This window comes from Fusarium odoratissimum (assembly GCF_000260195.1).
Source record: "Fusarium odoratissimum NRRL 54006 unplaced genomic scaffold supercont1.59, whole genome shotgun sequence".
Classification (NCBI taxonomy): Eukaryota; Fungi; Ascomycota; class Sordariomycetes; order Hypocreales; family Nectriaceae; genus Fusarium; species Fusarium odoratissimum.
Window position 1 is genome coordinate 45,778 of NW_022158785.1, and position 25,772 is coordinate 71,549.

General features: G+C 47.9%; 13 protein-coding genes across 16 annotated transcripts; 6 read left to right on the forward strand and 7 right to left on the reverse strand.

Annotated features, from left to right (window-relative positions):
• Positions 1-489: 489 nt before the first annotated feature.
• FOIG_15794 (uncharacterized protein) lies at positions 490-2,110 on the forward strand (the record flags this gene model as incomplete). The annotated part of the gene is made up of 2 exons (XM_031217182.1): positions 490-839; positions 895-2,110. The coding sequence occupies 2 exons, from the start codon at positions 490-492 to the stop codon at positions 2,108-2,110; spliced, it is 1,566 nt and encodes a 521-aa protein (XP_031053079.1).
• A 161-nt stretch (positions 2,111-2,271) lies between these two features.
• On the reverse strand, positions 2,272-3,380 carry FOIG_15795 (uncharacterized protein; the record flags this gene model as incomplete). Its single annotated transcript, XM_031217183.1, has 2 exons — positions 2,842-3,380; positions 2,272-2,791 (listed from the first exon to the last, which is right to left on the reverse strand). Exons 1-2 carry the CDS (start codon positions 3,345-3,347, stop codon positions 2,272-2,274), a joined length of 1,026 nt encoding a protein of 341 aa, XP_031053080.1. The 5' UTR covers positions 3,348-3,380.
• A 1,407-nt stretch (positions 3,381-4,787) lies between these two features.
• Positions 4,788-6,995, forward strand: FOIG_15796 (uncharacterized protein). Its single transcript, XM_031217184.1, has 4 exons — positions 4,788-4,900; positions 4,952-4,977; positions 5,036-5,863; positions 5,917-6,995. The coding sequence occupies exons 1-4, from the start codon at positions 4,834-4,836 to the stop codon at positions 6,913-6,915; spliced, it is 1,920 nt and encodes a 639-aa protein (XP_031053081.1). The 5' UTR covers positions 4,788-4,833; the 3' UTR covers positions 6,916-6,995.
• A 363-nt stretch (positions 6,996-7,358) lies between these two features.
• On the forward strand, positions 7,359-8,936 carry FOIG_15797 (lysyl oxidase-like protein 2/3/4; the record flags this gene model as incomplete). Its single annotated transcript, XM_031217185.1, has 3 exons — positions 7,359-7,639; positions 7,691-8,314; positions 8,369-8,936. The coding sequence occupies 3 exons, from the start codon at positions 7,359-7,361 to the stop codon at positions 8,934-8,936; spliced, it is 1,473 nt and encodes a 490-aa protein (XP_031053082.1).
• A 765-nt stretch (positions 8,937-9,701) lies between these two features.
• Positions 9,702-10,222, reverse strand: FOIG_15798 (uncharacterized protein; the record flags this gene model as incomplete). Its single annotated transcript, XM_031217186.1, has 4 exons — positions 9,702-9,723; positions 9,747-9,849; positions 9,904-10,062; positions 10,186-10,222. The coding sequence occupies 4 exons, from the start codon at positions 10,220-10,222 to the stop codon at positions 9,702-9,704; spliced, it is 321 nt and encodes a 106-aa protein (XP_031053083.1).
• A 1,026-nt stretch (positions 10,223-11,248) lies between these two features.
• FOIG_15799 (uncharacterized protein) lies at positions 11,249-12,118 on the reverse strand (the record flags this gene model as incomplete). The annotated part of the gene is made up of 1 exon (XM_031217187.1): positions 11,249-12,118. The coding sequence occupies one exon, from the start codon at positions 12,116-12,118 to the stop codon at positions 11,249-11,251; it is 870 nt and encodes a 289-aa protein (XP_031053084.1).
• A 337-nt stretch (positions 12,119-12,455) lies between these two features.
• Positions 12,456-12,863, reverse strand: FOIG_15800 (uncharacterized protein; the record flags this gene model as incomplete). The annotated part of the gene is made up of 1 exon (XM_031217188.1): positions 12,456-12,863. The coding sequence occupies one exon, from the start codon at positions 12,861-12,863 to the stop codon at positions 12,456-12,458; it is 408 nt and encodes a 135-aa protein (XP_031053085.1).
• A 1,105-nt stretch (positions 12,864-13,968) lies between these two features.
• Positions 13,969-15,247, forward strand: FOIG_15801 (uncharacterized protein; the record flags this gene model as incomplete). The annotated part of the gene is made up of 3 exons (XM_031217189.1): positions 13,969-14,563; positions 14,616-14,835; positions 14,884-15,247. 3 exons carry the CDS (start codon positions 13,969-13,971, stop codon positions 15,245-15,247), a joined length of 1,179 nt encoding a protein of 392 aa, XP_031053086.1.
• A 464-nt stretch (positions 15,248-15,711) lies between these two features.
• FOIG_15802 (uncharacterized protein) lies at positions 15,712-16,801 on the forward strand. The gene has a single exon (XM_031217190.1). The coding sequence runs from the start codon at positions 15,836-15,838 to the stop codon at positions 16,670-16,672; it is 837 nt and encodes a 278-aa protein (XP_031053087.1). The 5' UTR covers positions 15,712-15,835; the 3' UTR covers positions 16,673-16,801.
• A 446-nt stretch (positions 16,802-17,247) lies between these two features.
• On the forward strand, positions 17,248-19,940 carry FOIG_15803 (phenol 2-monooxygenase). Its single transcript, XM_031217191.1, has 5 exons — positions 17,248-17,704; positions 17,752-18,722; positions 18,774-18,814; positions 18,864-19,100; positions 19,147-19,940. Exons 1-5 carry the CDS (start codon positions 17,573-17,575, stop codon positions 19,776-19,778), a joined length of 2,013 nt encoding a protein of 670 aa, XP_031053088.1. The 5' UTR covers positions 17,248-17,572; the 3' UTR covers positions 19,779-19,940.
• Positions 19,230-21,616, reverse strand: FOIG_15804 (uncharacterized protein). Of its 3 annotated transcripts, XM_031217192.1 has the most exons (6): positions 21,137-21,616; positions 20,932-21,090; positions 20,857-20,885; positions 20,662-20,785; positions 20,501-20,612; positions 19,230-20,444 (listed from the first exon to the last, which is right to left on the reverse strand). In XM_031217192.1, the coding sequence occupies exons 1-6, from the start codon at positions 21,532-21,534 to the stop codon at positions 20,211-20,213; spliced, it is 1,056 nt and encodes a 351-aa protein (XP_031053089.1). In that variant the 5' UTR covers positions 21,535-21,616; the 3' UTR covers positions 19,230-20,210. The 3 variants fall into 3 exon arrangements, with proteins under 3 accessions (XP_031053089.1, XP_031053090.1, XP_031053091.1); XM_031217193.1 differs by having other exon boundaries at positions 19,230-20,612; XM_031217194.1 differs by having other exon boundaries at positions 19,230-20,612; positions 20,662-20,885.
• A 518-nt stretch (positions 21,617-22,134) lies between these two features.
• FOIG_15805 (uncharacterized protein) lies at positions 22,135-23,322 on the reverse strand. Its single transcript, XM_031217195.1, has 2 exons — positions 22,531-23,322; positions 22,135-22,482 (listed from the first exon to the last, which is right to left on the reverse strand). The coding sequence occupies exons 1-2, from the start codon at positions 22,658-22,660 to the stop codon at positions 22,328-22,330; spliced, it is 285 nt and encodes a 94-aa protein (XP_031053092.1). The 5' UTR covers positions 22,661-23,322; the 3' UTR covers positions 22,135-22,327.
• A 203-nt stretch (positions 23,323-23,525) lies between these two features.
• FOIG_15806 (uncharacterized protein) lies at positions 23,526-25,328 on the reverse strand. 2 transcript variants are annotated; one of them, XM_031217197.1, is made up of 4 exons: positions 25,165-25,328; positions 24,833-25,114; positions 24,458-24,784; positions 23,526-24,407 (listed from the first exon to the last, which is right to left on the reverse strand). In XM_031217197.1, the coding sequence occupies exons 1-4, from the start codon at positions 25,249-25,251 to the stop codon at positions 24,162-24,164; spliced, it is 942 nt and encodes a 313-aa protein (XP_031053094.1). In that variant the 5' UTR covers positions 25,252-25,328; the 3' UTR covers positions 23,526-24,161. The 2 variants fall into 2 exon arrangements, with proteins under 2 accessions (XP_031053094.1, XP_031053093.1); XM_031217196.1 differs by having other exon boundaries at positions 23,526-24,784; positions 25,165-25,279.
• Between the last annotated feature and the right edge of the window lie 444 nt (positions 25,329-25,772).

The following is a 25,772-nucleotide window of genomic DNA, read 5'->3' on the forward strand; positions in this document are numbered from 1 at the left end:
GAACTGGCCTGACTTTTGAAGCCACATTGTTCAACGACTCCGCGGAGAAGTCTCTGCTACAGCATGCTAAACTGGCACTGTGCTGCTGTAGGAAGTCATTTGCATCTGGAAGAGTTCAAGCGATTGTGCTCTCGTGTCTATCGATGCGCTTGAGAATTATTGGAGGTAGCTCAAGTAATTTGCTATATAGATTTCTGCGGGCGACTTGTATTGATGGCCAAACGAACGCAGTTTGTATGTACTCAGCCTTCGGGACTAACTATCAGTCGGTGGGTGGTGTCCCCTGCCAGCTGATGCGCCACGTTCCGATGATGAACGGAGCATTCTTTCCGGTTTTCTCTAGCTGAAAGTGAGTTACTGAATATTTAATGGGCCTATTCTTTGTAGAAGTCTTGGAATACATTCGAGTCTCATTTACAACAGAAGCATATATTTTTGTTTAATGACTACTACAAGCTGATTAAAATCCCACACGAATATATCCTCATCATGCCTGTCCAATCAACGATTCCAATTCTTGGAGCACCAGACTATCGAGATTGGCTTTCCTTCCAAAACAATGATTCGGAACAAGAGAAGAATCGGCTGTTCATGCGCGACGTCATCCCATGTCTCTCTGACTATGCCGAAGGCACCATCTTTACCGCGATACTCGCGGAACACGAATGGCTAAAGGAGTTCGTGGACCCAGATGCGAGCTTTGCCGTTGCTCGCGCAGAAGTCGAGCGTCATCCAAATGAGGCCACAATAATACTGGCTGATTTTGTCAAGCATCTGGCTGGAACAGTCATCACAGTTGCGTGGCAAGAGAACATGAAAGACTTTGTTCAGCGTGTTGAGTAAGCCAGGGACTCTTTTGCTGAATATGGGCCGAAGTTTCTAACCTGTACGAAGAACAAACCCGAGTTCAGGGGTTCCAATGAATGACGACGAAGTAACAGAATGTCGAAAAGCCTTTGAGGAAGCTCTTCCAAAACTTGCTGATCATCCTCTTTGGAGGACTTTGAGAGCACGTGTTAGAGACTTTAGTCTTCGCATTGGTTGTCCGGCTGCTGTTGATGATCCTCTGGACTGTATAATCTCGATACGTACTCATTTGAATTCCAGAGCTATAAGGGCCCAAGACCTATCTTCGAATGATAGACTAAAGGGTGGCGATACGGAAAAAAGAAGCCATGGAGATTACACGGTTGCTTGGATCTGTCCATTGGAAGTTGAGCAAGTGGCTGCTCTGGAAATGCTAGACGAGGAGCACGAGCAGCTGCTGCAACCCAGCACTGATCAGAATGTCTATGCTCTAGGCACCATCGCCGGTCACAACGTTGTAATTGCTGGGTTGCCGCAAACCGGAAATAATTCCGCTGCAACAGTTGTCACTCAGGCCAGGGCGACATTTCCCAATCTTCGCTACGGTCTCTTAGTAGGGATTGGGGGAGGTGTACCAACCATTACCGACAACGGCATGATTCGTCTAGGCGACGTCGTGGTTAGCAAGCCAACAGGCGAGCACTCAGGTGTCGTTCAGTACGACCATGGAAAAGCAGAGGAGGGTTTCTTCCAAAGAACTGGTGCGTTGGCGCCTCCTCCAAGATTGCTTCTCGGTGCGGCTCAGGTCCTTGCTGCTCAACGGGCGAGATCACGAGTAGACCCGGTTACAGAGAACATCGAGCGCATTGATACTACTATTCGGGGTCTCCGGAAGTACAGGTACCCTGGACTTTCTGAGGATCGCCTCTATCGGCCGGACTACCCACACAGAGAGCCTAGACTTTCGTGCCAGCATGGCGGCTGTGATCCCACCAATCTTGTACAGCGCGTCAGCGTGGAAGAAGATGAAGGCGGTCCAACTGTCGTTGTCCATCGTGGCACAATCGCTTCTGGTGAGCTGGTAATTAAAGACGGCAATTTGAGGGACGATCTTGCCGAGAGATATAATGTCTTATGCTTCGAGACTGAAGCTGCAGGAGTGTTGACAAACTTCCCTTGCATGGTGATTCGTGGTATCTCGGATTATTCCGACTCGCACAAGAACGACATATGGCATGGATATGCGGCTGCGGCTGCGGCTGCTTACGCAAGGGCTCTTTTCTTTCACATGCCTATGAACTAGTTACTTTATTAAGAGGAAGAATAAAGTGACCCCAACCTCCCATCTTAATTAGCTATTTACACAAGAACTATTTAAGCAACTACAGTAAGATCACAACCATTATTCATTCTTCAGGTGCCCTATAAGTCTGGTCTATAAGCTTCTTAGCTAATATATGATTGTTAATACATAATTATCAGGGTGGAAATTAGCAGCAGTCCCATTATAAACCCCCTCCCACCCGCCGATTTGTCCGCTCCATTCTTCTTGGAGCTCTCAGTAGCCTTACTGCTATCCCCAGTCGCAGTATCAGTAGAGCTCGATGAGTTGTCGCTGGCACCTGAATCACCATTGCTATCGGAGCTCCCCTTGCTATCAGAACTGTCCTTGCCAACACCAGCGGCGGTAATAGTGTAGACAGTTCCATCGCCTCCGTTGGTATACGAAAAGACCTTTCCACTGGCCGGTGCCGTGACGGAGCCCGGGCTGTTGCTCAAGGTGGCGGTACCAGTCTTGAGGGGATCATCAGGCTTGTAATAAGTGCTGACACCTTCCAAAGAAAATGACAGCTTGGATGAACAATCGTATGTCTCCATGTATGACCCGCAGGATTTGTAGTCGACGTTCAGCTCGGACTCGAGGCTGGATATTTGTTTCAGGCCGATGAGGTTGGGGTCCGTCTTGGGGCAAATCTCGACGATACTGGCCACGTTAGTGTCGATGACTTGATAGCGTCACGAAGTGCAGCATACCTTGATAGAGCTCCACTGATCTCACAGCAGTTGCAACCCTCTATTTGCTGCAGATTGCTTCCCGCATCGCCTGAATCAGCATTGTTCGAACACGTCGCCGTCTGCTGAATGGCATCTTGTATGTTGAGATAGACTTGTCCAACGTTACAAGAGCAAGCGCCTGGCGCATTCTTGGGAGCGGGGAAGTAGGGAACTGGTTGCTTGGCAGTAGCGCAGTTCATGAAGTACGAAACCATGTACTCCTGATACTCGCATTCCCAGACCCTGTTCCAGCAAGAAGCCGCGTAGCAGTTGAAGTTGTCGACATAGTCCTGACAGCCGCATGCGAGGAGTTCTAGCTGGCTGTTATCGTGGCGAGCTTGAGCAATGCAGCTGCTTGTCTTCTTGTTGACTGAAGCCTGACACTTTTCGAGCCCTGATGCGTCGGCACAGCCTGAGCTTGTGAGTTTGACATCAGCGGTGGCTAGAGAAGCCAAGCCGACAAGAAAAAGACCGTATGTTTTCATGGCAGTTGCTTGCTAAAACAAAGTTACGGTACAAAGGGTGCCAAGACATTGCTTGTTTGATGGAGCTTCTAGTTCCCGTTATGTACTTTTGCTGTTGTCTTTCAGCTCTATGCAGGAGACTGTTGGCACGTCCCGAGATATCCGTATTTCGCCTTACGAGAGAGGGCATTTGTTGAAACAATTAAAGAATGCAGCTCTCATTCAGCCTAGACTTGACCAGATTCGGAATGCGAGCCTGTCATGTCGCCCTGTTTATATTACAGGCCCGCAACGAGCGTGCCGAGATGCCGGGCTGAGATATTTATTCTCAGCTCTCCTATCCCTTATGCCACGAAACATGCTGTCTGCTGCACTGTTTGGTTCACTTATTCAAAGGTTTCTTTTGGCATTCGTATTGTGTCAATGACTGATTAAATGATATCGAATCGGACGAGCCAGGCAGTCGTTTGCCAAAAAGGATCACTGTGTTGAGCATGCGGTGTTTCTCATTTACACTTCCTTCAAGTGGATACGATATGATCTAGGGCGGAGAGCATTCCGCGCCAATATACTCCTTCTGTGTCTTCAGCCTTATTGATATGTCAGACTGGCCTTTGATTCCGCTGACTAGCAGAATGAGCCCGCTTATCTTATCCTGAGTTGAACCAGCTTATCTGTTATCGGACTGAAATCTTTCAAGCTTCTGCTGCTTCCATGTGTATTAAAGAGGTCTGAGCCTTGTAAGCTCTTAATGTAATAGTCTTATCCTCAAACAAAACAAGCAGTCTTGAATTTAAGCGGCGACCATGCGATAGATTTATTTGGGTTATCACATTAGGGTTGTGATTATTTCGATAAATACTTCTTGGGATATTCTTTAATCCATTCAAAACGTCATAAGATAGGCATTCATGGAATGAGACAGGAAGTGAAATTACCATATGTTGAGAAAGAGATTTCTGTTCCTTTGTATCTAGGAAAGAAGAAAGACTTGACTACTGAACAGAATAAATGCAATTGCATAAGCTGTATTTTAAAATTGACACCCTTTAGGGTAAGTTGACATTATGGTCTGTGCTTGGACTTCTACCTTATTTTATTCTACAACAGTGGAGCTTTCCGCTATTCTGAGGCATGTATTTTAAGCTGTCAGAGTCTCACTGAGCAGGCAGTGTTCTGTATAGTCCAGCTGAATATGAGATAAACAGAGCCTGGGAAAGGGACTTAAGCCAGGGCCGAGTCTATTGCAGGTGGATTCTCGGCGAGCGATAAGAAAGTGGGTCAGCTAAAGCGGATCTCCGATAACATGTCAGACATCCAATCACTGTCTCTGTGTTACGGTTAACTTTGCCAGATCAAGTACGTACTGGAAGCGCTATCTCGGTGGAGCCTCTTCCCTGTAATACCGGAATGCGGGGTAGCGAGCGTCTGGGCGCTGAAGGAGGTTCTTCTCCCCTGAGGCAGAACTTCCGGGATGTGAATTTCATCATCACTCTGTAAATGCAGCATGGCTCCAGCTGTCACCATGACCGACGAGTCAAAAAGATGCCGTACTAAGAAGGCGAAAACGCGGAGTTGGTGCACCTCTCAGAGATGTGAGAGACCTAGCTAACAGGCGTGTCTAGCTGGCTGTTCTATCTGCAAGAGACGCGTAAGTCGCGGTCTTGTCGCCACGAGAAGTCTATCGTAATACTGACTTTTTAGAAAAGAAGGTGAAATGTGATGAGCAGCTGCCAGGATGCAAGAGATGCGCGAAAATTGGTGTCGAATGTCCCGGCTATCAAAAGCCTGTGAAATGGTCGGCCAAGTATGAGAGGTACATGGTTGATTCGTCACCGACTGCGGATAACTCCTTTTCTTGGTTCGACTCAGGTGCCAGAAATCTATCAAACTTGATACAGCCGAAATCAGACTCTGAAAGCGTCGAGACTCAGAACGACAATGACTCTGAAGTACAAGCACCTGGCCCTTTCACGCAAGGTTCGAGTTCGAGTTTATCTGATGCCAGGGAACACTTAGAGGACATGTTAGAAATGCATCCACCCTCGACGTTAAATTCGGAACAGCCCTCGGCATTGTGCGACGACGTCCAAGCCGATGAGGAATTTTCTCTTGCGCCCGATGCCTTACATGATGACTCTCTTTGCCTGACTTCCTACACACCAACTCTACAAACATCACTCATCCTGGACCACTACTTTACAACAGTTTGCCATTTCAACTCATCCTTCGACTCGGCGAATAACCCATTCCGATCAGAAGTTGCCAGAATGATGGCCGACTCACCCCTACTCTTTGGTTGCGTGTTGAGCATGTCAGCAGCTCATTTGTACCAGGGCGACAAAAAGAGCAGCTATATTCCACTGGAGTTCCAGACTGAGGCAATGTCACATCTTTCACAGACATTGTCTAAGCTTCCTGTGAGCAAGGAATGCGAGGTGGATGATAACCGGTCTACGGCCTTGGTATCTCGGGAGAAAATTCTGAATGTTTCGGATGACTTGCTCTTGAGCATTATATTCTTGGGAATGACTGCGGTAGGTATGTCCGCTCCTCTAGTCTGACCAGAACTGACCTGTTGACTCATTAGGCTTGGCATGATGTCTCTGCAACTGGTCTGCCACATCTCCATGGGTCACGACAACTATTCAGGTCATGGATAACATTAAACAAACTGACAGACATCGACAAAAGACGAAACATGACGAGAACACAAATATTTGTGGTCTCATCCATGGTATATTGGGAAGCTATGAGCTCAGCCCTCTTCGACCAGCAATACGAAGGCTTATCACATCTCACCATCTTTCGTGATCCCCATCCCCCAGCACTCATCCAGCCTTGTCCATGGACTGGCGTTGCAACGCCCATTTTTGTGTTTCTTGCAAAGACACTAACACTGGTGCGGAATAACCAGGCTCTGAAGAGCTTGCGGGTTTTCGAAACCGGGGAGATCCATCAGAGGGCCCTGTACGCTGAGTTACTCGCCAAAGCTACTAGTCTTGAACGTGAGATCGTGGGGTATCGGCTGCCCTATCTTGGTCTTATTGATGACATTGGAGATCCATGCACAACGCCTGATCACTTGCTGGCTATATCCCGCTGTTATCGTCTGGCTGCCCTACTAGAGCTCTACTCTGCATTCCCGGAGACAACAAGGAGAGAGGAGAGACCGGACGGTGCTATTGATTTGCACCATGGTGATGATAAGACAGATCTAGTCATGGGACTGGCATTCAGCATATTGGAAATCTTGGAAAAGATTCCAGACGACTCAGGGACAATATCGATACAGCTTCTGTCTCTACTGATCGCTGGAAGTGTCCTGGGGCCCGTCTCACGAAGGGGAGAAGGTGAAGGACCAAAGAGATTGGAAACACTTCGTTTGCGGGCTTTTGTTCGACAGCGGATTCACAAGATGTATGCGGCTGTTCGTTTGGGGCCAATTGAAAACGTCATGCTTATACTGGAGGAGGTTTGGTCGCGTATGGACATATTGCCGGCGGTTCAGAACGGGAACCCAGTGATATCGAGCTTTCACTGGATAGATATCATGTCGGAAAAGAGATTGGAAACAATATTTGGATGACCAGGCTAAACTTACTTTAATATTACCATTTGTAATAAAAGAAGCGGTTCACTATCTTATGAAAGCGGTTCTCTTTGCTTATGACTATTTACAATTATAGCTGGTTAATTAATCCTTTAATATTGCATCTTGCGTGTAAGTGGATGCCGTGTTGTTTTGTATTGAATGTAGAGTCTGGGGTATTTGCGACATCGGAAGTGTTATTTCCGTCACTCATAAGTGTTAGTCTAGTACTAAAATGGATGTAAAGTGCGAGGTTGCTCGGCCTCGGAACGTCGGAATGACTACTTCGGCCATCTTATCAGCGACCTCGTACATTTTGTCCCAATGAGGAAATAAGCTCATGAGACATCCACTGCATTTAAGATGGCCATGTTGTCTATCAATGACCTTGAGCATATCCTCACATATTCTTCTTGCTATAAGTATTGCATTTAGTCATTATGCCAACTTCAAAAGAAGGTTATCTCTGGACCAGCAACGGTCTCACAACTGGTCTCGAAACAGACTCCGTTATCAGGGGTACACCCGAAGCTTCACTCCTTGACAAGTACGATGTTGTTGTGATCGGAACAGGCTTTGCTGGACTTATCGCTGCTCGAGATATCGGTCTGACCGCCGGTAAGGTTCTTCTTGTCGAAGGCCGCGATCGCATTGGCGGAAGAACATGGACAGCCAAAGCTTTGGGTGAGGAGTTTGAGATGGGAGGAACATGGGTTCATTGGTAAGACCCTTGTGGGACGGCTGATACATAGTTCTGATGCAGTGATTCTAGGGGCCAGCCGCACGTTTACTCCGAGATCCACCGCTACAATCTTCAAGGAAACCTCAAGACCTCAGCAGGAACAGCAGATGCCAAGTACACAGCTTATACTGCAAGTTTTGCTGGTCCAAGCAAGCTTGATACCAAAGAGACGAACGAAGCAGTTCAACGAGTAGCTGACGCCTTCTTCGCCGTTGACGGCCTGACCAGTTATGATTTAATGCCATATCCCCACGATCCACTGCGCGAACCAGCACTATGGAAGAAATATGAGTATCTATCCGCCAAGGATCGCCTCGACCAGCTGGACATTCCTCAGGTCGAGAAGGACATGTTTGATGCTATGATCAGCTCTTTTGGCTCTGTGCCAGGTTCGCTGTGTGGTTTTGTCGAGGTGCTGCGATGGTACGCACTTGGTGGCCATTCAATGGCTGGCGTTTTCGAGCGCGCTGGGCTTTGTAAGCTCGGAAAGGGCGGTATGACATCTCTAGCACTGTCGATACTGTCTGAGTATAGTGGACATTTACTGTTCAATACTGTAGTTGAGAAGGTCGACCAGACGAGTAATGGGGTCACGTTGACTACAAAGAACGGTCGACGTATCAAAGCCAAATACGTGATATCGACTATCCCTTTGTGAGTACCGTAAATCTCCATTTTAGCTAGAATTGGACGCTAACGACTATCTAGGAACTGCCTATCGGATATCTCATTCAACCCTCCTCTCTCGCCACTCCGTCAAGAAGCTGCCGAGGCCGGCCATATCAACCAAGGTGCCAAGATTCACTTCAAGTTGAAGCAAACAGAGCCTGGCTGGTTCGCCATGGCAAGCGGATATGGAAGGTCCCCGTGGTGCTTTGCGTTCTCCGACCACAATGGCAACGCCAACAAGAACAATGGTACATATTGCATTGGCTTTGGCTACGGCGGGCATCTCGCAGACCCACGAGCGAGCAAAGAGATTATCGCAAGCTTCAGAGGACACATCAAGCCCGATGCTGATGTTGAAGCATATCTCACCCACGACTGGATGAATGACAATCTTGCAAAAGGTACCTGGAGCTGCTGGGGGCCTGGCCCGGCTATGAGTCGTTGGCTCAAGGAGCTTCAGAAGCCTCATGGAAGAGTCTTCTTCGCCAGTGCTGACTGGGCTAATGGATGGAGAGGTTTCGTTGATGGAGCTATTGAGAGTGGTGTCACGGCGAGTGTCGGTGTGACACGGTTGTTGTCTGGCGAGAATCTCGCATCCAAGCTCTAGTGATAGGCCTCATATGCTTGGAAAGTGCAAGATAGCCAAAATTCACGATACCTCAGGCTCGAGGTCAAAGAGGTAAGATATTAATCTTTAAACACTCTGGCTGTGACTATTGCAAGTAAGGATATAGTTTCTCAACCGCGAAATCACAGTCCGCTGTAATACCTGTTACCAAATTGTCATGGGATCTGTGAATCTGACCTGACGAAATTCCCACTCAAAAGTACTCCAGGTCCATCCCAAGTTATCATTGTCCGACCTTTATGCCCTTTGGTGCAATTTCAAGCACATGAGCAAGCTTTGCGGCAATGCAGAGGGTAGTAGGTCTAAACCTGCAAACAGTATAAAACACCCCCTTATCAAGGCAGAGGGAGAGACTCCAAGCTAGGCTAACAACCCCAAAGAAGACACATCGGCCATAACATGAATCGCCCGCATTCCTTGAGCAAGCCTTTTATTACCTGTGTTGGCGAATCCCCCTTCCTCTTTGCTTCTTCACTTATCGCCTTTTTTTGTTCCTTCCACCTTGCCTTTTCCTGCTTTTTTAACTCTTCTTCCCGCTTCTTTCTCTCTTTTTCATGCTGCTTCCATTTCTCTTTTCCTAATTTTGCCTTGAGCTCCTTTCTTTGCCTTATCTCTTTTGCCTTCCTGGCCCTTCCCTGCACACACTGCGTTAGGAGCCCCTTGTCTGGGTCGAGCTTTGGTGGGTGCCCCGGAGGTGGACAGTAGGTGAGTCCTGCTCTTTTTTGACCATAGCAATCCCAGTATTCAATGTTCATAGCCTTGCATTCTTCGTTGAGTTTACAGACATACCCACCACCATCATTGTCTAGGTTTGGGGCGGCTATGAGAACTTGCTTGCTGTGCTTGTCACAGTCATTCATGGGAAGAAAGACATCCGGAACTCGACCAACATCTATATCATTTATTAGAATTTTCCGTGCGATAAACATACAAGTTTGCAACTTACATGCAGTGTTCGCAACCTTGTACCAGACGCAGACTGTGTCATTTGGGCCGCCATTGCAAGTATACGAAGACCCGATATTGTAGGATTCCGTCACAGTGAAGCCCAATGCGACAAAATCAATGTTGGCTGTCGCAGTCCAACCGAAGGCTTCGGTTTTTCCTGTATTACTGCCAACAGAACATCCCTCGTCGTTGTGACAATGTACATTATCCTGGGGTTAGTTAGCATTATGAGCAAGAACAAAGAATAAGGCGTTAGCCGAATATAGAGGTGGAATCTTACCGAGACCTGCCGGTAGCGGTACCTCAAGTGAGGCCATCCTTGAAACCCATGTTAGGCACGTCGCGTCCCATTAATTTAATCACAATACTAACCACTGCCGTCGATGTTTGGTGCGCCCATGCGCCTAAAAAGGAAATAACCGATATGCTTATGGACAAGAAGCGTTTTCATAATCGGGTTCCAATCCGGATCCAGATCACCATCGAGCGAGCTCTCCTCTTGCGTAATATTGGCAAAACAAGGGCCCTCCATGGTCGGTAACGTACTATTGGTAATATTCCACCATAACTTTCCGCAATGGATGGAAATATACGGGGGGCTCATCTCTGTATGGCATATAGGTCCTCCTGCAAACACAGGATCCTGGTGAACCCTGTAGGTATTATTTCCAACTGTAAAGTTGCCTTCGCCACTAGAGTTGATCATGGAGAAGTCGATGGTATCCTTGGCTGGAAACTTTCTACCACATCTCTCTCCGATCAAGCCCCCCCCAATGGCGCGATATACGACCAGAGAAGACTTGCTGTCTTCGACGTTTAGAGTGAAAGTAAGTCTGATCAAAGCCGCAGAAGTAAAAGACAGAAGCAGAGAAATTGCATAGACGAACCGCATCTTCGACTTTGAATGAAGACGGGAATTAGCTGCTGTAAACGAGGTAAGTTTAAGAGGAAGTCTTTATCGTATAAGAACTGGAGGGTTCTTACTGATTGTGCCAGGCCCTGATTGTGTTGCTTCGAAAGAATAGACGTGTACCCTTGATCGGTTTCGCTGAGAGGCCAAACAATGTTGGAAAACGTACCAAGAAATCTCGTGCTCTTGAAAGGAGGGGTAGGTCATGTTATACAAGTTTCTTATCAGCATTCGTAGGAGAAACTTTGAGGGCGCTCCGTATCACCCCTCGATTCATTTCGGGGCTGCAACCCTCACACTCGTGAGTTGCACGACACGAAGCCTCATTTCCGGGACGACACACGCTGTCAACAACACCAAAAGAAAAGCCGAGGTCAGCCAGGATCCGACAAATCACCGTCCCTGTCATCAATTCTCAGATCATCTGATCCAATCAAACTCCCGTGTGACTCTCAATCGGGGTGCATCTCTCTTTTCTTTTCGCGCCCTTTGTTGTACTCACCTCGTGTTGGTGGTCAATCTTGGCCTTGTTGCCCCTTTTCAAGAAGACCTCGTGTTCAGGATGATGCTGCAGCAAGGACCTCAACTTTTCGTTGTCGTTGTTGACGAGCATGAGTCTGTCTGCCTCTGTCTGGTCATTCATACTATAGAAAGCATTCCCAACGACAAAGAGATTGGCAAGCTTGAGCTCAGCTGCGGACTGATGTCGATCAAGAATTCCAGACCATTTTGTCTCCTCGATCTTGGGAGTTGAGATGTCAATATGGTTAAATGTGAATGGTATCGATTTGCATTGCATACGATAAGTTGTTCTCGCTGCGGGGTTGCGTTGACTTGCGACAAATATGTCATCAAGGTTGAACTCTCTCGTGATTCCATTGTAAGCCACAGACAACGACAGAAGATTCTGGTTGTTTACTTTGTGCTTTGGGTTCAAGCCACAGCTCAAGCCGACGCTTTCCATCCGCAGCGGCCGGATCATGTCTCCGCAAATTGACTTTTGCAAAGCCGAAAGGTCAACGCCTCCGTTTTCTGTTTGTGGCGGATACTCATGGTAAACAAAGCCGAACACGAACATCAAATCACCAACGTTTGACTGATCCAGTGCCTCGATGTAGTCGTCATCATTGTTGGCGCCGAGGAGTTTGCCTGGTTGGGATGCATGATACATACTATAGCCACCGAGCTTCCAACATGGCTCGTCTTGAATGCCCTCGTGTTCAGATTTTATCGTTCTGAAGCTTCCGCCCAGTTTCTCGGTAGCGACATGGGTCCGAACAGGCGCCGAAGTGAGCTTGTACATCACGAGGTTTGCTGAATCATCACTCGTTTGATGATATCGGAGGCGGGGCATGCACAATGCGGTTGGTATATTTTACAGCCAACAGAGTCTAATTAAGATTTGCATAGAAGCGGAGAATGAGCCGATGAGAATGGGATGTGCTTTGTGGCGTGGATTGACCTTTTTGGCTTTCGAGAAGTGGAACGCCTCGCGTATTTGCTCTGCGAGAGTCTGGCAAACACGAGGTTTCATATCAAAAGCCTTCGGCCGAGTACCGCTCGGCAGTATTTGCTCCGAAAGTTTCTCGATGGGCTTGAAAGACACTTAGATTAAGACAGTATGTAGTGGGAACTCGGCATCATGACATTCCCCCATTCCGGTAGCTCGTTGTTCTTTGCTTGTGGCGACAAGAACGTCCCCCAAAACGCCGGTAATAATTGTTCAGACCACACTCCATGGTGCTAAGTACGCTGAATGATGCAAGGGTACGTGCAGACGCAATGAAAGTTGTCGAGTCAGGGCCCATGAAGTCGACGATCGATTCCAAAACGCTGTTGTAACGAGCTGAGTTCTCAATGTAAACTTCCTCAAGCTTGAAAACATGCGTCCACCACTTGTCTTCAGCATGACTGATGCGATATCCGACGATGAGTGTCTTGAACTCCTCATAGAGATTGGAGTCTCTCAGATAGTGGAGGACAAGACGGCGAAGGATCAATGCGAGGAGTGCAGTCTCATGGCAGTGCATCCAAGGAGCTCCAGTCATCTTTGAAAACACCATCGATGGTCCAATCACCCGAGACGAGAAGATTGATAGCGTATTCGAGGTCACGCCTTTTCAACGCTCCCCAGGCGTCAATATCACGGAAACGGGGCTGCTTGGTCAGTTTGCGCGAGGTGCTCATTGAGGGCGACGGACTGGTTTTGGGCAGGTAGCTTGATAGTTTGCTTTTGGGTAGACGACGCGGTTGAAACAGATTGTTATGATGCTGATTTCTGTGTGACCTTACAATGTATGAGCTCTCGCAAGTCGCGTTAGAGATAAGGCCGACAATTGGCAAAGACCATTCTAGGGAGACTTAAGTAGTTTCATTGCATAGAGGTCTTTCGTGAATCACATCAACCGTTTATTCAAATGCATTTGACAGTGGCAGGCCGTTGAAAGGGAACAGCATGCTGCGAATTATAATACTGGTCCGGGGCTGGTTTTTCTTTGTTAATAAGCATCGGTGCTTCACCTCACAACATTTCTAAATCCTGATCATGAAGTCTGCAGTCTCAATCACTTGCAAGTAGTCTTTATTCTCAACTGTAAGCTTCCTGCTTGGACAAACTCTGTTGAGAAGATGGACAGTTTTTGGCACTTCTTTGCTTCGAGCGTGCGTTGTGTAACTGTTCGTGATGAGAACAAAGGTGAAGGACGTCGTTTATTACAGCCAGTTCCTTCATTGATTCACTCTCGATGTGCAGGGTACTTATTCCGTAACAAATCGCAGTGAAAATTACGCCATGATCTGATACGAGACAAGTATGCTCGCTTAGGATCTGACCAATAGGACAGTTTGCTCCGATTAGTGCTGTCAAATTTCCTTTTCAGCGCCCGATTGGCACAAAGCTAAGTAAAATCCGACCTGGTTGCTAAAAAGGTCTAGACCATTCAATAGTCTTCAGCGCCAAAGCACCTAAGATCGATAGTTTCTTCAGAACCCCTGACTAAATATGGCACAACGGCTGGCTGGTCAGCGCTAAAAAGAGCTGGTAAAATGAAGTACGATATGCAGATTGCCATATTTATCTCCCGAGCCCCAAGTTTGCGATTTTGGTGGTTTCTGCTTTGACGAGACATTCCGTATTCATAGACTATCGCAGCCATGATCGCCAAGAGCCTTGTCTTCGCTGTGCTAGCGGTTCATGCTGCTGCTGGGCCATGTAAGCCTGGTGGACTTTCGTCCAATACGCTCTCCGCCAGTGAATCTGCAAGCGAGCCTACAAGTTCTGAAACAAGCGTCTTGGATTCAGTGACCACAACCACCTCTGAACAAGCCACGACGACGACAGAGGCAGGTACCACCACTACGAGCGCAGCCGTACCCGCTGGCGAGGCCATTATCTTCCAGGTGAACCCTCGACGTCGGCTATCGAAGCGCGATACAACATTCGTGGGCAGCAACAATCCAACCGAATGCACCTTTGCTTCAGTCTTTCGCCTCGATGAGGGAAAGCTTCTGGAAAATGGAGTGCCTATTTACTATGCTGGCAGTGGTTTTCAGGAACTTGCTGCTCAGGGCGAACCGCCAGCTGATTCTGTCACGACAACATTCTCAATTGCCGGGGGTCGCCTTTCGTGGACAGATGCGTCGTTTGGCGAGGCTGGTTTCTGTCAAACCGAGTCTGATGGGCAGGTGTACATCACCTTTGGGTCAGAGCCTGTTGGCTGTGAACCTGTGACTCTCACAGCCTACAAAGGTATGCAGGACCCGTAGCTTCTGCGCTGCATCTTACTAACATGGCGGTGCAGAGGAACAATGCCAGAATGGACAGATCGTCGGTATCAAAACGTCCAGTGCCGAGGCAACCACCGCAGCAGAGACTACCGCCTCCTCTGATGCTGTTCAACCCACCACTTCTTCCGATGCCTGTGCTGTCGGTATTGATGGCTTGAACGGCGAGCCTCCACGAGAGAGCCGCCTGGCTGACTGTTCGAGACTGAACACAGTCACAGTCAGCCCATACCCCGAGTAAGAGTTCCGTCCTTTCTTCTTTGGATCGCATACTGACATTTGCAGAACTTCAACCGTGTTCAAGCGCGAAGTCGCGTTCCGCATTCCAACAGGATTCCCAACATGGCGACCTGCAATGAACACTCTTGCTGCCCGCGCAGAGGGAGAACCAACAGCCACTACCATCCAACCAACTGAGGTTCCTGTTTATGCTACATACTGCGACTCTCCCGAGGAGTACTACGCAGCTTGCTCTGAGGCTGGAATCACTGCCTTCACAACTACCCTTCCTACGACGACTACTTCAACTTCGACCACTGTTAGCGATTGTCCCGCGAAGCGACTCGTGAGGAGAGCTGGTGAGCATATGGGATATGAGTTTGAGGATAACTGGGATGCCCATATCATGCCAGGATACAAGCTGTTTTAGACTGTCCCTTTCGGATATTTTAGATATCAATGCACCGCACATATTTCTTGTTCAAGTACTCCCTGGGTGACTATGAAGAAGCGGAATAGCGTCATCCGTCAGCAATTCGTCATTGCTGAGTACAGCTTGTGGTTGCTTGACTGGACCCCTAGCTTTCATGAGACTCATAAGGCTGAGCCCATTATGGCGGTGGCGAAGCAACTAGCTCAGGCGCATTTTCAAGGATGCCAGGGGATGATGACAGTGAAGCCCCGGTGTCACTCGCTGGCAGAGATCATTAGCGCCCCCACCAAGCTTTCAGCTCGGTGACCCGAACACCAGATGGGTAACATTTTTCATGCGTCAGTCCTAGCCAGAGACATCGACTCTTCACCCAACTGAAGAAGCGGAATATTTATTCTGACTCATTTCCCGTCTTTTGTAGCGGTGAGGCGTGGTCTATATTCCTCGACCCCTCTGGTAATGTTTGTACGAGTGATACATCAAGCTGCAAGACGATTCATAATTGCCAACCGCGCGAGACCTCGATTCGCAATTCTCATCCCACCAAACACTGTCTGTTCATTAGCACGTCGAGATTTCATCACCATGAATCGAGAACAATTGTCCACCCTGGACGAAAGGGCCTTTGCAGAAAAGGTGCCGACAATGCTCTGGTCGGATCGAGAGACGCTTTTCGAGGATGGAAGTGAAGACATCGACATTATCAGATCCCGCGCAGCAGAGCCTGCGACCGTCGAAGCCATTTCGTCCGTCCTCACTTCTCTAATCAGAGATGAAGATTACGATACGCTGAGAGTGCATCAGAAAGCATTGTACTCTGTTCTTCTCAAGCTCCCCTTCGAAAAGCTCCAGCCTTATCGACCAGCTTTGGCTGCACTCGCTGCATTCGACATCTCAGGCTTTACCCATCGCTCATCGCATTATGCCCAGACTTGTCATGTCATTCACAACGCCGGCCATCTTGAGCGCTTCGCCGCAGATGCCAAGGCGGTCTGGGTCACCAAGGACAAATTCGACATGGTCAGCGATCGCACGCTTACAGAGCGTGTCCATACGGCTGAAGAGATGAGGCCATATATGCCTGAGCTGTTTGGCTGGCTTGTTGACGCCAACAATCCGCCATTCATGCCTTGTCGAAACCAACTTGCTCGATTTCCTGAGACTGCTGCTGTTATTGCAGCCGAAGTTCTGGCCAAGGCAAACAAAGAGAAGGATGAACAGTACCAGCACTTCTTGATCGACTTTGTGTCTGATTGTGTGCCTGTTGGGGAGGCCTGGAAACCAATGCGAGAACACGTTGAAGCGCTGGTGAAGGATTTGAAGGGGAGCAAGAGTGAAGATGATGAGGAGCTGGTTGACGAGGCCAACGAATGGCTGACGAAATTGGAACAATGGGAAGCTTTGAAGAAGGAAAAGAACTAGTTCTCATGTTGAGTTTTACAAGCAATTGTACATTTTATTGATATATCGAATATCTACTCAAAGACGCCGTAAAGGAAAGCCTTCTGGCTCTCAATGAGATTACTTATGCCTTCTTGAAAGATATTCAAGACACCAATGTTCAAGCGCTGGGAATATAACGCAAAGAATGCCTCTGTCTTTTGTATTAATGTCTTTCTTCAATGTGTGTCTTCGATCCAGTATCCGAAATACCATTTGAACCTCGAGCTCGGATAGATGACTACCCTGGATCCGAAGAGAATTTCGGAAATGTCAAACTGCATGATCAACCAGCATCCGAAAATGGAGACCCGCACTTGCATACGACTCTTTGATTGACCATACCCCAGATGATTCTCCTTCCGATATCCTTGCTCCCTTCCCCCGGACGTAGATCGGCCCTGGCGACTTGACGACTTCTCCACACGTGAAAACGGATAAGCTTATCAACGAGTGGCTAACAATGATCATTGATGCTATTCGCTGTTCACGACTGCTCCCCATCTTTACCCCGCAAGCTAGAATCAAGCTGGGCTAAGGTCATCACGGAAATCCACCGTCAATTCGAGATGATAATTCCGGCACTGGCCTCGACCTATCAAGAACGACAAAGTGTTACATAATGTGGCTGCTGTACATATGGCCTGACCAGTCACTCAAGAGCAATTCGTAACTGTTCCGATCTCATGTGTCATAGAGCATAAGCACCCGTCTTCCGATTCGGATCTTACCATCTTGTCGGTTCGCCCTTGCATCTCTTGATCTTGTAAACATCGTCAATGAGTATAAGATCTTGCGAGTGCATCTTGGCAGATTGACGATATCACTACCTCGCTATCAGACACTTCACCCCATCCGAGCCAATACGAGATACATGCGAAGATGGCTATCGGCGCAAAGACAGACCATGTCGACGTTCTCATCGTTGGAGCCGGACCCGCCGGTCTCATGATGGCAACATGGCTCGCCAAATGTGGCATCAAAACACGCATCGTCGACAAGAGAGGAACAAAGGTGAGTTCCTACATCTCTTCCTGTGCGTTTTACTGACACCTTCTCAGATCTTCAATGGTCAAGCAGACGGTCTTCAATGCCGAACACTCGAGATCTTCGACTCATTTGGCTTTGCGCACCGAGCTTGGATTGAGTCTAACCACATGCTCGAAATTTCCCTGTGGAACCCTGATGAAAAGGGTATTCTCCGCCGAAGCTCAAGGATTCCCGACACAGTTCCTGGCATCAGTCGCTTCCAACAGGTTGTTCTTCACCAAGGTCGCATTGAGAGATTCTTCCTCGACGCTATCAACGACTTCAGCCAGGGAAAGATCTCGGTCGAGCGAGGAGTCATGCCAACGAGCCTTGAGATTGATCCCAAAGTTGTTGAAGACCCAGATGCATATCCGATCACCGTCAACCTTCGACATCTGAGCGAAGAGGAAGCTCAGCCAAAGCAGACATCAACATCCGCCAACGGTACTACTGTTCAGGACGGTCTGTTCCGCAGCAACCTTTCTCCAGACGACACAGCCGACATGCTTAAAGCAGCTGAACTCAACGACAAAGCCGACACTGTTGAAGTAGTAAAGGCAAAGTATATGCTCGGCGCAGACGGTGCTCACTCGTGGGTCCGAAAGGAGCTCGGCTTCAAGCTTGAGGGTGAATCAACAGATTACATCTGGGGCGTTCTTGACATCGTGCCCATCACTGATTTCCCGGATATCCGACAGCGCTGTGCGGTTCACTCAGCGAGCTCAGGAAGCGTCATGGTGATTCCGAGAGAGAATAAGCTGGTCAGACTGTATATCCAGCTTACGACAACGGCAAAGATTGGGGAGCAGGACTCACGAGCTGATCGATCATGGATCACCCCTAATGTCATTCTTGAGTCGGCTCAGAAGATTCTCGCTCCTTACAAATTGACGTATCGCAAGTTGGATTGGTGGACGGCTTATCAGATTGGACAGCGTGTCGGATCTAACTTCTCGGCTTACGATCGGGTCTTCCTCGCTGGTGATGCTGTTCACACTCACAGGTTTGTTCCCCCATCTCAAAGGTGACTCAAATGTCTGACAATCTTCAATAGCCCCAAGGCTGGTCAGGGTATGAATGTCAGCATGCAAGATTGTAAGTCTCTCCATAACAGCATCGCTTTCAACCGAGCTAACATTCTCAGCTTTCAACCTCGGCTGGAAAGTCGCCAACGTTGTCAAGGGCCTTGCGAGCCGATCGATCCTCAAGACTTATGAGACTGAGAGAAAGGGAATTGCCCAGGCTCTTATCGATTTCGACCACAAATTCTCTCGCCTCTTTTCCGGGCGCCCGGCCAAGGATATCATGGACGAGGAGGGAATCAGCATGGATGAGTTCCGCGAAGCTTTTGAGAAGGGCAACTTGTTCGCCAGTGGAATTGGTAAGTCCGTTTAATGCACCGGTCTTCTATAGCTAACAGACTTCAGCTGTGGACTATGGTCAAAGCAACATTGTCGCCAAGGCTGCTGCCGATGACACTGGTCTGAAGGACGTCGCTGTAAAGAGGCAGGGTTTGGCACCAGAGATCAAACTCGGAATGCGTATGCCCAGCGTCAAGGTTCTCAACCAAGCTGACGCTAGACCTTGGCATCTGCAAGAACTTCTCCGAAGTAATGGAGCATGGAGACTCCTTGTCTTCCCCGGAGATATCGACCTCGACAACCAGAACAAGCGAATGAAGACACTGTGCGACAAGCTCTCAGCTGAATCTTCATTCATCAAGCGCTTCACACCACCATCCGCTCGATACGACTCCGTGATTGAAGTTATTACGGTACATGCCTCGAAACGCCAAGACCACGAGATCTTCGACTTTCCAGAGGTTCTCCGTCCGTATCACGAGGTTGACGGCTGGGATTACAACAAGATATTTGTTGATGATGAGTCTTATCATGAGGGACATGGTAGACTGTACGAGACGTTTGGAATCAAACCTGATGAGGGCTGTGTGGTTATCTTGCGGCCTGATCAGTATGTGTCGTATGTGGGAGAGCTTGATAATTATGATGAGCTTGATGGGTTCTTTTCTGAGTTTATGATAAGACAGAAGGCTGTATGAAGTATGTTTTATTAATAGGAGATGGTACTACCAATGAAGAAATACTGCAATGTCCTGTTAAAAGGCCTATACCTAAATATCTTAAGCATAACAACCTCGGCATCCCAAAAGCCAATCTTACCAAGCCAAGAACCCACCTAGTCAAGACACAAGGAAAATAACTCCATCAATACCAATTCCATGATTGAGAGACTTGCTTCCGCAGTCGTTGAATAACTTGAAGTACTTGCGGACTTTGACTTCATTAGTGGTGGCTCCCTTTGGGGGTATATATAAGGCCTTACGCAGCTGGTAAGCGTCAAAGTGTCTGTGAGGATGGAGCTGATTTTGCCATCTCCTTCCCGTGTAGGTAGAACTTGATTACATGTCAGCGACTGGCGATTCGGGATGAATCTTAATATTATTGATAATTATATTTAAGAAGATTTACTATTATGGCATTATGATCAGCTCCTGTGAGTTATTATTCCCATCACTGGTTGCAGCCTGTAGCTCATAGGTGCGGTGATCTGCTCCTTTGCTCTGCAGATAGAATGGACCCTCTGATCGGCTTGGATTTGTCACTGAAGGATGTGTGCCCTTGTGCTGCCCAAGCTCTCTCAAAAGTCCATAAAAGAAAGGCGTGTTTGCCACGATGAAGCTGCACAGAATCTCTATAGTCGCCCACTGATTGAAGTCAGACACCATATTCATACAAGTGGGCTCCGGCAGTGAACACCTACAGTAGATCGAGCCTTCTGAGACATGGCATCGTTGAGAATGAGCGGTATTCGAACAATTGTAATGGTAATGACCAAAAGGCCGATACTGAACAAGACTCCAAGTTGGATCTTACTGGCAATTGTCAGCTTAATGTACATCGAAAACTGCGAGGTTGCTTTACGTTCTCGTATTTAATCTCGCCACTGCAAGGGTCGGGAAAGGCAGTATCAGTAGTGCAATATCTGTGCTGATATTGCCTACTGCCAGAGCGAAGAAGTAAACCATGCCTTTCTGGCAGACGGGCTCTGTCATACATCAGTCTCATTAATGCAAATCAGGGTTAATATCGTAGAGCAACAAGAAAATGGAGACGTACGCGTTTCCTTAGAAGTGAGCCTCCACATCCTGTAATGGTTAACAATGAACGGCCAGAGAGCCATAGAAAACATACAACGAAATCGGGCGACATTCGGCTAGTATCGATACAATAACAACAAGACAAGAAACAAACAAGAGGCACCATAGCACCTTGACTGTTGTCTTGCCCCAGTTTGTCACCCGAACAAAGCGTGAGTAGAATGAGAGCAGGGCTGCTTTCAAAATCCAAAGACTATAAGCCTCAGCATGCAACCAGAAGTCCACAAAAGCGATCTTACATCAGAGTGTAGCTCAATCGGGTGCCAACCAGTAATTGAAGCCCAACAATCCGATCATGTTCGAGTTTCTCAACACTTACGTGCTGGGCTGCCGCCTCATCTTTCGTTGCAGGTTCGCGTGAGCTGGAGGGGTTCAAGAGGAATGAGAGAGTGATACAGACGGTGCGCGAAATAAGAGGCAATAGGGCAACCGCCATGTAAATATCGTCGGCATGCCAGATTCTATGTGAACCTGCATGGCCCTTGTACCAGTGATAAACACGATAGCCGCATCGCGATAGTATCAGAGCGGAACATATGCATGCAATAGCAATGTCCTTCTCGATAGTCGAGGACAACGCCATATTTGTTCGTCGATCAGAAACCCTCTGACAGAGGGGGAGGGAGACCGGGAGCATTCTGCTCTTAAGACGAAATGGAAGCAGGGACAGGGGATATAGCTTCACATGTAGGTGATCAATAGTCTTGTCACTAATTCAGGGGAAGCCCCGGAGTTGGTGTGGAGGTCAGGTCCTGGCCATTCAGCTTTAAATGACATCAGGGTGAAGATTAAATGTCAGACCACATAAGATTCACGCTACGCCTATATCGAGTTACCCCAGATTATACCCCAGCTTTCACCAGACAGGATGAAGCTAGTGAGCCGAGGTCTATTGTGTCGAGACTCAATCCAAAGCGGAGCTATTGGCTGAAAGGGATCTAGAAGCAAGCCACCACCTTGAACTATATCTTTAGGATGTTACAGAATAAGGTATGGCATTTGCTAATTGACCACGTGGAACTATGTGAAGTGACAGCAAATAAGCAATATCCATTCATGGAATCCTTGCAAAATATGAACGCCATGAGGACGCTATGCCTTATGGATTGTACAACACTGCAGTTTTGTGGTGTTAAGCTTGAGAGCTAGCTGTCGCCTCTGATCCCTAGATGCATGCATGGCATGACCAATCGATCCTTCTAGGTACTGCGACACATCGCCAGTGGCAATCTTCTAGCAGGGATCCTGTTTACGTCCTTCCTATTCCGGTTGTTTCAATGGCATTGCGAGTTCTGAGGTGATTGTGATGGTATTCCTTATATTGATTAAACGATGTATTGGGACCAGCCCTGCTCTCAGTAATATAATGTCCTAGACTTGTATCTTCTTCATCCGTTCTGCAGCTCGATTCCATTTAAATCTACGGCTCGTTACTTGTTCGGCTTCTCGCCCAAGTCAACATTTTGTTTGCCAATGATCCCCTGTCCTCGAGGTACCAAGCCTTGAGCTGGAGCGCGACTAAACAACATGGCAGGGATAGAAGTATGAGACTCTCTTGCTTCTTGAGTGGTCTTGAGTGCGACAGCTACCAATTGTTAGACGATCATCGTGATATCCCGTGAAGAAGACTCACCAGCTACTGTTGCTGCGACTAATACAACTGGAAGGGCTTTGTGGATGCGCGCCATGCGAGATACAGCTGGGGCCGGTTGAGAAGGAAAGTCAAAGCGAGGAAGAGCTCCGCCGAATGAGTTGGTCGTCATGATGAAGGTTCGATATAAAATTGAAGTGTAAATGTATGCGATAGTTGTAGGACCGTGATCTGAGTTGAGATGAGATGCTTGTCTATGCTGATGAGTGTTGAGTGATGATGATGGTCTGGACAAGCTGAATTGGACATTGTCTTATATCAATTCCCTCCATCCCTATTCTCAATTGTCTCAATATCTTGCTATATCGCCGGTGAGTTCCGCATAGCAGATTCATCAGGTCAGCCCACCGACCCCAGTCTCAGGGCTGGTCAGATTCGTACCACGCTGGGGCGTAAGTGGCGTGGATTGTGGAGTAAATGGGCTGCTTTCTTCATGCCTTGGGTGTCGAGCATCTGCTGATTCAATTTTGCTTCTACAGCGCTGCCAATAATTGCAAAGTGTACAGAGATCCAATTGAGATCGTGCCAGATTTCTGCTTGCTCGTGCCGTGCTGAGGCTTTGTTTGTATCTGCCGCATCTCGGGACGTTTCAACGCGTCAAAGCGCCCGAGATCTTGTATCAAGGAGTTTCGTTGACGTTCCCATTATCCTGCTACAAAGGCTGTTTGACCTGGCTTGGTATTACTCTCTGGTGATGTAAATTTTGTAACCTCTTAGACAATGAAGATATCTGAAGAAATTGAGGTTGCTGAGTGCCGCGAGAATATCCCGGAGTCATCAGATGATTCGGCTCCGATGTTTCGCGATGGTCATCTTTAGTCAGCATTAGACCAAAGCACGACATCAGCACTAACAGCTCACCGCTGGACTTTCGCACAGGTATGTTAGTTCAGTGGTATAGCGACATACTCCATCCCCCACTGGGGAAATCTCGCTGTTGGCATCCCCAGAAATAGCTCTCCGCAAGTGATGCGGCACTTTAATGAGATTACAACTGGCATCAACCCTTGTAGGTCATCCATCATCTTTCGAGTCTTGGACATTTGATCACAGCCAATTGAAGTGGTACGATTACCAAACTTTTATCAACAATGCACGCGGGATGACGGGCAGCCGGACGCAAGAACTCACCGAGTTTCTCGAGTCGCCTCGTGCCATGTCTTGCAGGTACTACTTGCGGATCATAACACCAATTTCGTTATTTAATATCTCAAACAATTCCGAGGCGCTTGATGTGACGCTGGCTTGCACGGAATGTTTCACTCACCGACTCACCGAGGAGATCAGGGACCAAATCTGTGGAGTCAATGGCACAGAACATTCGATTCTTGTTCCAAACTGAACGATGACCTGCATAATACTCCATTCCAAGCCTACAAGGCAGTTTAGTCCATATCCCATCCAGAGTGAATTTTGTCTATCTGACAATCACCACTTGCAAGAAGGCCCTACATGTGGTGTCAAGCTGGTCTCATGCTGACATAAATCTCTCAGGTCTTGCATTCTCAATATGTTGGTATTATACTGGCATCCTATTGAGCCTCGCAAAACTTTTGCCTTGAATAGCCAACATTACTTACTGCTTCTTTCGAGAGGCATAAACAGCTCGACTATCAATGCTGGTAGACTTTCTTGACCCTTCCTTCGGCAGCATCCTGGATGAACTCCTCCAGGCTGCGACCTTGAAGCGAGGGATACAAGTCCTTGGCAAGAACATACCCAAGGTATACGGCATTTTCTGGCGTGTTGTCGCCTCGTACGCCCCAAGACATCCAGTACTCGTAGATACCACGCATCTGGCTATGTTCCTTGTAGCCTTTGAATGGGGCCAGCTGTTCGTCGAGCTGCTCCTTGGACATCTGCAATAGCTCAATACTTTATCCACAAGGCTTCGAGTTGATAGACTTACACTGGTAGACTCTGGCTTCTCGCCAATCACTTTCTCGACCAATTTGTGGATCTCATTCTGCGTTTTGAGCTCTGAATATGCCAACACTCTCTTGTCGATGGTCCTTGGATCGCTAACGATGGCTGCGACATACTTTCCAATGTCGCGAACATCCGTGAGTGCAGAAGGGTTGTTACCACCCGCAATGATGTTGTTGTTAGGGAATACGAGGCTGCCATCGAGCTTGCCGGATGGGACTCGGGGCAGGGTGAGCTGGTACCACCAGCCTATATCAATTACAGTGTAAGGAAGATAGATCCGCTGAATATGGTCAAGAATTTCCTCCTTCTAGAGTGATCGTTAGCTCTGCCGACTCATGACAAGGCCCCAACGTACTCGATCGCGAATACCCATTACACCACGAGGGGCAATGGTAGCGAAGAAGCATGGGACATATCGCTTCACGCCAGCTCGCTTGGCTGCATTGGATAGTGGAATCTCATCATTAAGTGACTGAAAATGAATGGCCGAGATGACTGTGTCAATTCCCTCGAGAGCAGCAACCAGCTCATCATGGTTTCCTCCCAGATCGATTGGCACAATTTTGATGCCTCTTTCCTTTAGGGTGATAGTCGCTGGCTTTTCAACTGAGCTTGGTCGCACCAAAGCTGTAATTTCCTGTCACAGGTTAGCGAAGTCAAACAAGTTGGAAAGGCGGAGGTGCGGACAAATTGGCTTTCGGATCCAAGGAGGCCATCAACAATTGACCCTCCCGTTTCCCCAGTAGCACCAACAATTGCAATCTTTGTTGTCATTTTGTTTGCAGTTTATGATATGTAGTTGCTTGATGGAAGTGATCTGCAAGCTGGAGGTATTTGACACTTATTAAGTTGAAGCTATTTAAACTCCGCAAACAGGCCCACCTCAGGAAATGGTTGTGTCGGAGTTAAGGCAGAGGAACCCCGACTCCGTCCTCTCACGTCGAATTAATTACACTATATGCGCAAGGAAGGCAGTTTGAATTGCCCCAATGGTACAAATCAAGCTTCATGCTTGGATGTTACCATTTGCAGCAAAAGAACACATGTTTCGAAAAAAGAGTTAAGTCCGCCAAAATCCGGAGTAGGACTTGGACTTATGAATCAGCAAAGACTCTCAGTGTTCTGCGTGCAAGCATTGACCATATTTGCTAGAATGAACAGAAGAAGTGTTGAGTGTTTTGGTCAATTGCAACTAAAAATATATCATGATGTTACGCCCCAAGATGTATAATGAATTATAAGCCATAGGGTAGGATTTGGTTCCTCTGAGATTGGGCCCGCAAACAGGCCACGTG

Coding starts and splice junctions, on each gene's coding strand:
- FOIG_15796 (XM_031217184.1), top strand. CDS start 4,834: ATGGCTCCAGCTGTCACCATGACCGACGAGTCAAAAAGATGCCGTACT. Junction 4,978..5,035: donor GTTCTATCTGCAAGAGACGC/GTAAGTCGCGGT, acceptor TTTTTAGAAAAG/AAGGTGAAATGTGATGAGCA. Junction 5,864..5,916: donor TATTCTTGGGAATGACTGCG/GTAGGTATGTCC, acceptor TTGACTCATTAG/GCTTGGCATGATGTCTCTGC.
- FOIG_15802 (XM_031217190.1), top strand. CDS start 15,836: ATGAATCGAGAACAATTGTCCACCCTGGACGAAAGGGCCTTTGCAGAA.
- FOIG_15803 (XM_031217191.1), top strand. CDS start 17,573: ATGGCTATCGGCGCAAAGACAGACCATGTCGACGTTCTCATCGTTGGA. Junction 17,705..17,751: donor TCGACAAGAGAGGAACAAAG/GTGAGTTCCTAC, acceptor ACACCTTCTCAG/ATCTTCAATGGTCAAGCAGA. Junction 18,815..18,863: donor GAATGTCAGCATGCAAGATT/GTAAGTCTCTCC, acceptor TAACATTCTCAG/CTTTCAACCTCGGCTGGAAA.
- FOIG_15804 (XM_031217192.1), bottom strand. CDS start 21,534: ATGCTCCCGGTCTCCCTCCCCCTCTGTCAGAGGGTTTCTGATCGACGA. Junction 21,091..21,136: donor CGATTGAGCTACACTCTGAT/GTAAGATCGCTT, acceptor TGAGGCTTATAG/TCTTTGGATTTTGAAAGCAG. Junction 20,786..20,856: donor GCTCACTTCTAAGGAAACGC/GTACGTCTCCAT, acceptor GATGTATGACAG/AGCCCGTCTGCCAGAAAGGC.
- FOIG_15805 (XM_031217195.1), bottom strand. CDS start 22,660: ATGACGACCAACTCATTCGGCGGAGCTCTTCCTCGCTTTGACTTTCCT. Junction 22,483..22,530: donor AGTCGCAGCAACAGTAGCTG/GTGAGTCTTCTT, acceptor AACAATTGGTAG/CTGTCGCACTCAAGACCACT.
- FOIG_15806 (XM_031217196.1), bottom strand. CDS start 25,251: ATGACAACAAAGATTGCAATTGTTGGTGCTACTGGGGAAACGGGAGGG. Junction 25,115..25,164: donor TTGGATCCGAAAGCCAATTT/GTCCGCACCTCC, acceptor AACCTGTGACAG/GAAATTACAGCTTTGGTGCG. Junction 24,785..24,832: donor TAATGGGTATTCGCGATCGA/GTACGTTGGGGC, acceptor CGATCACTCTAG/AAGGAGGAAATTCTTGACCA.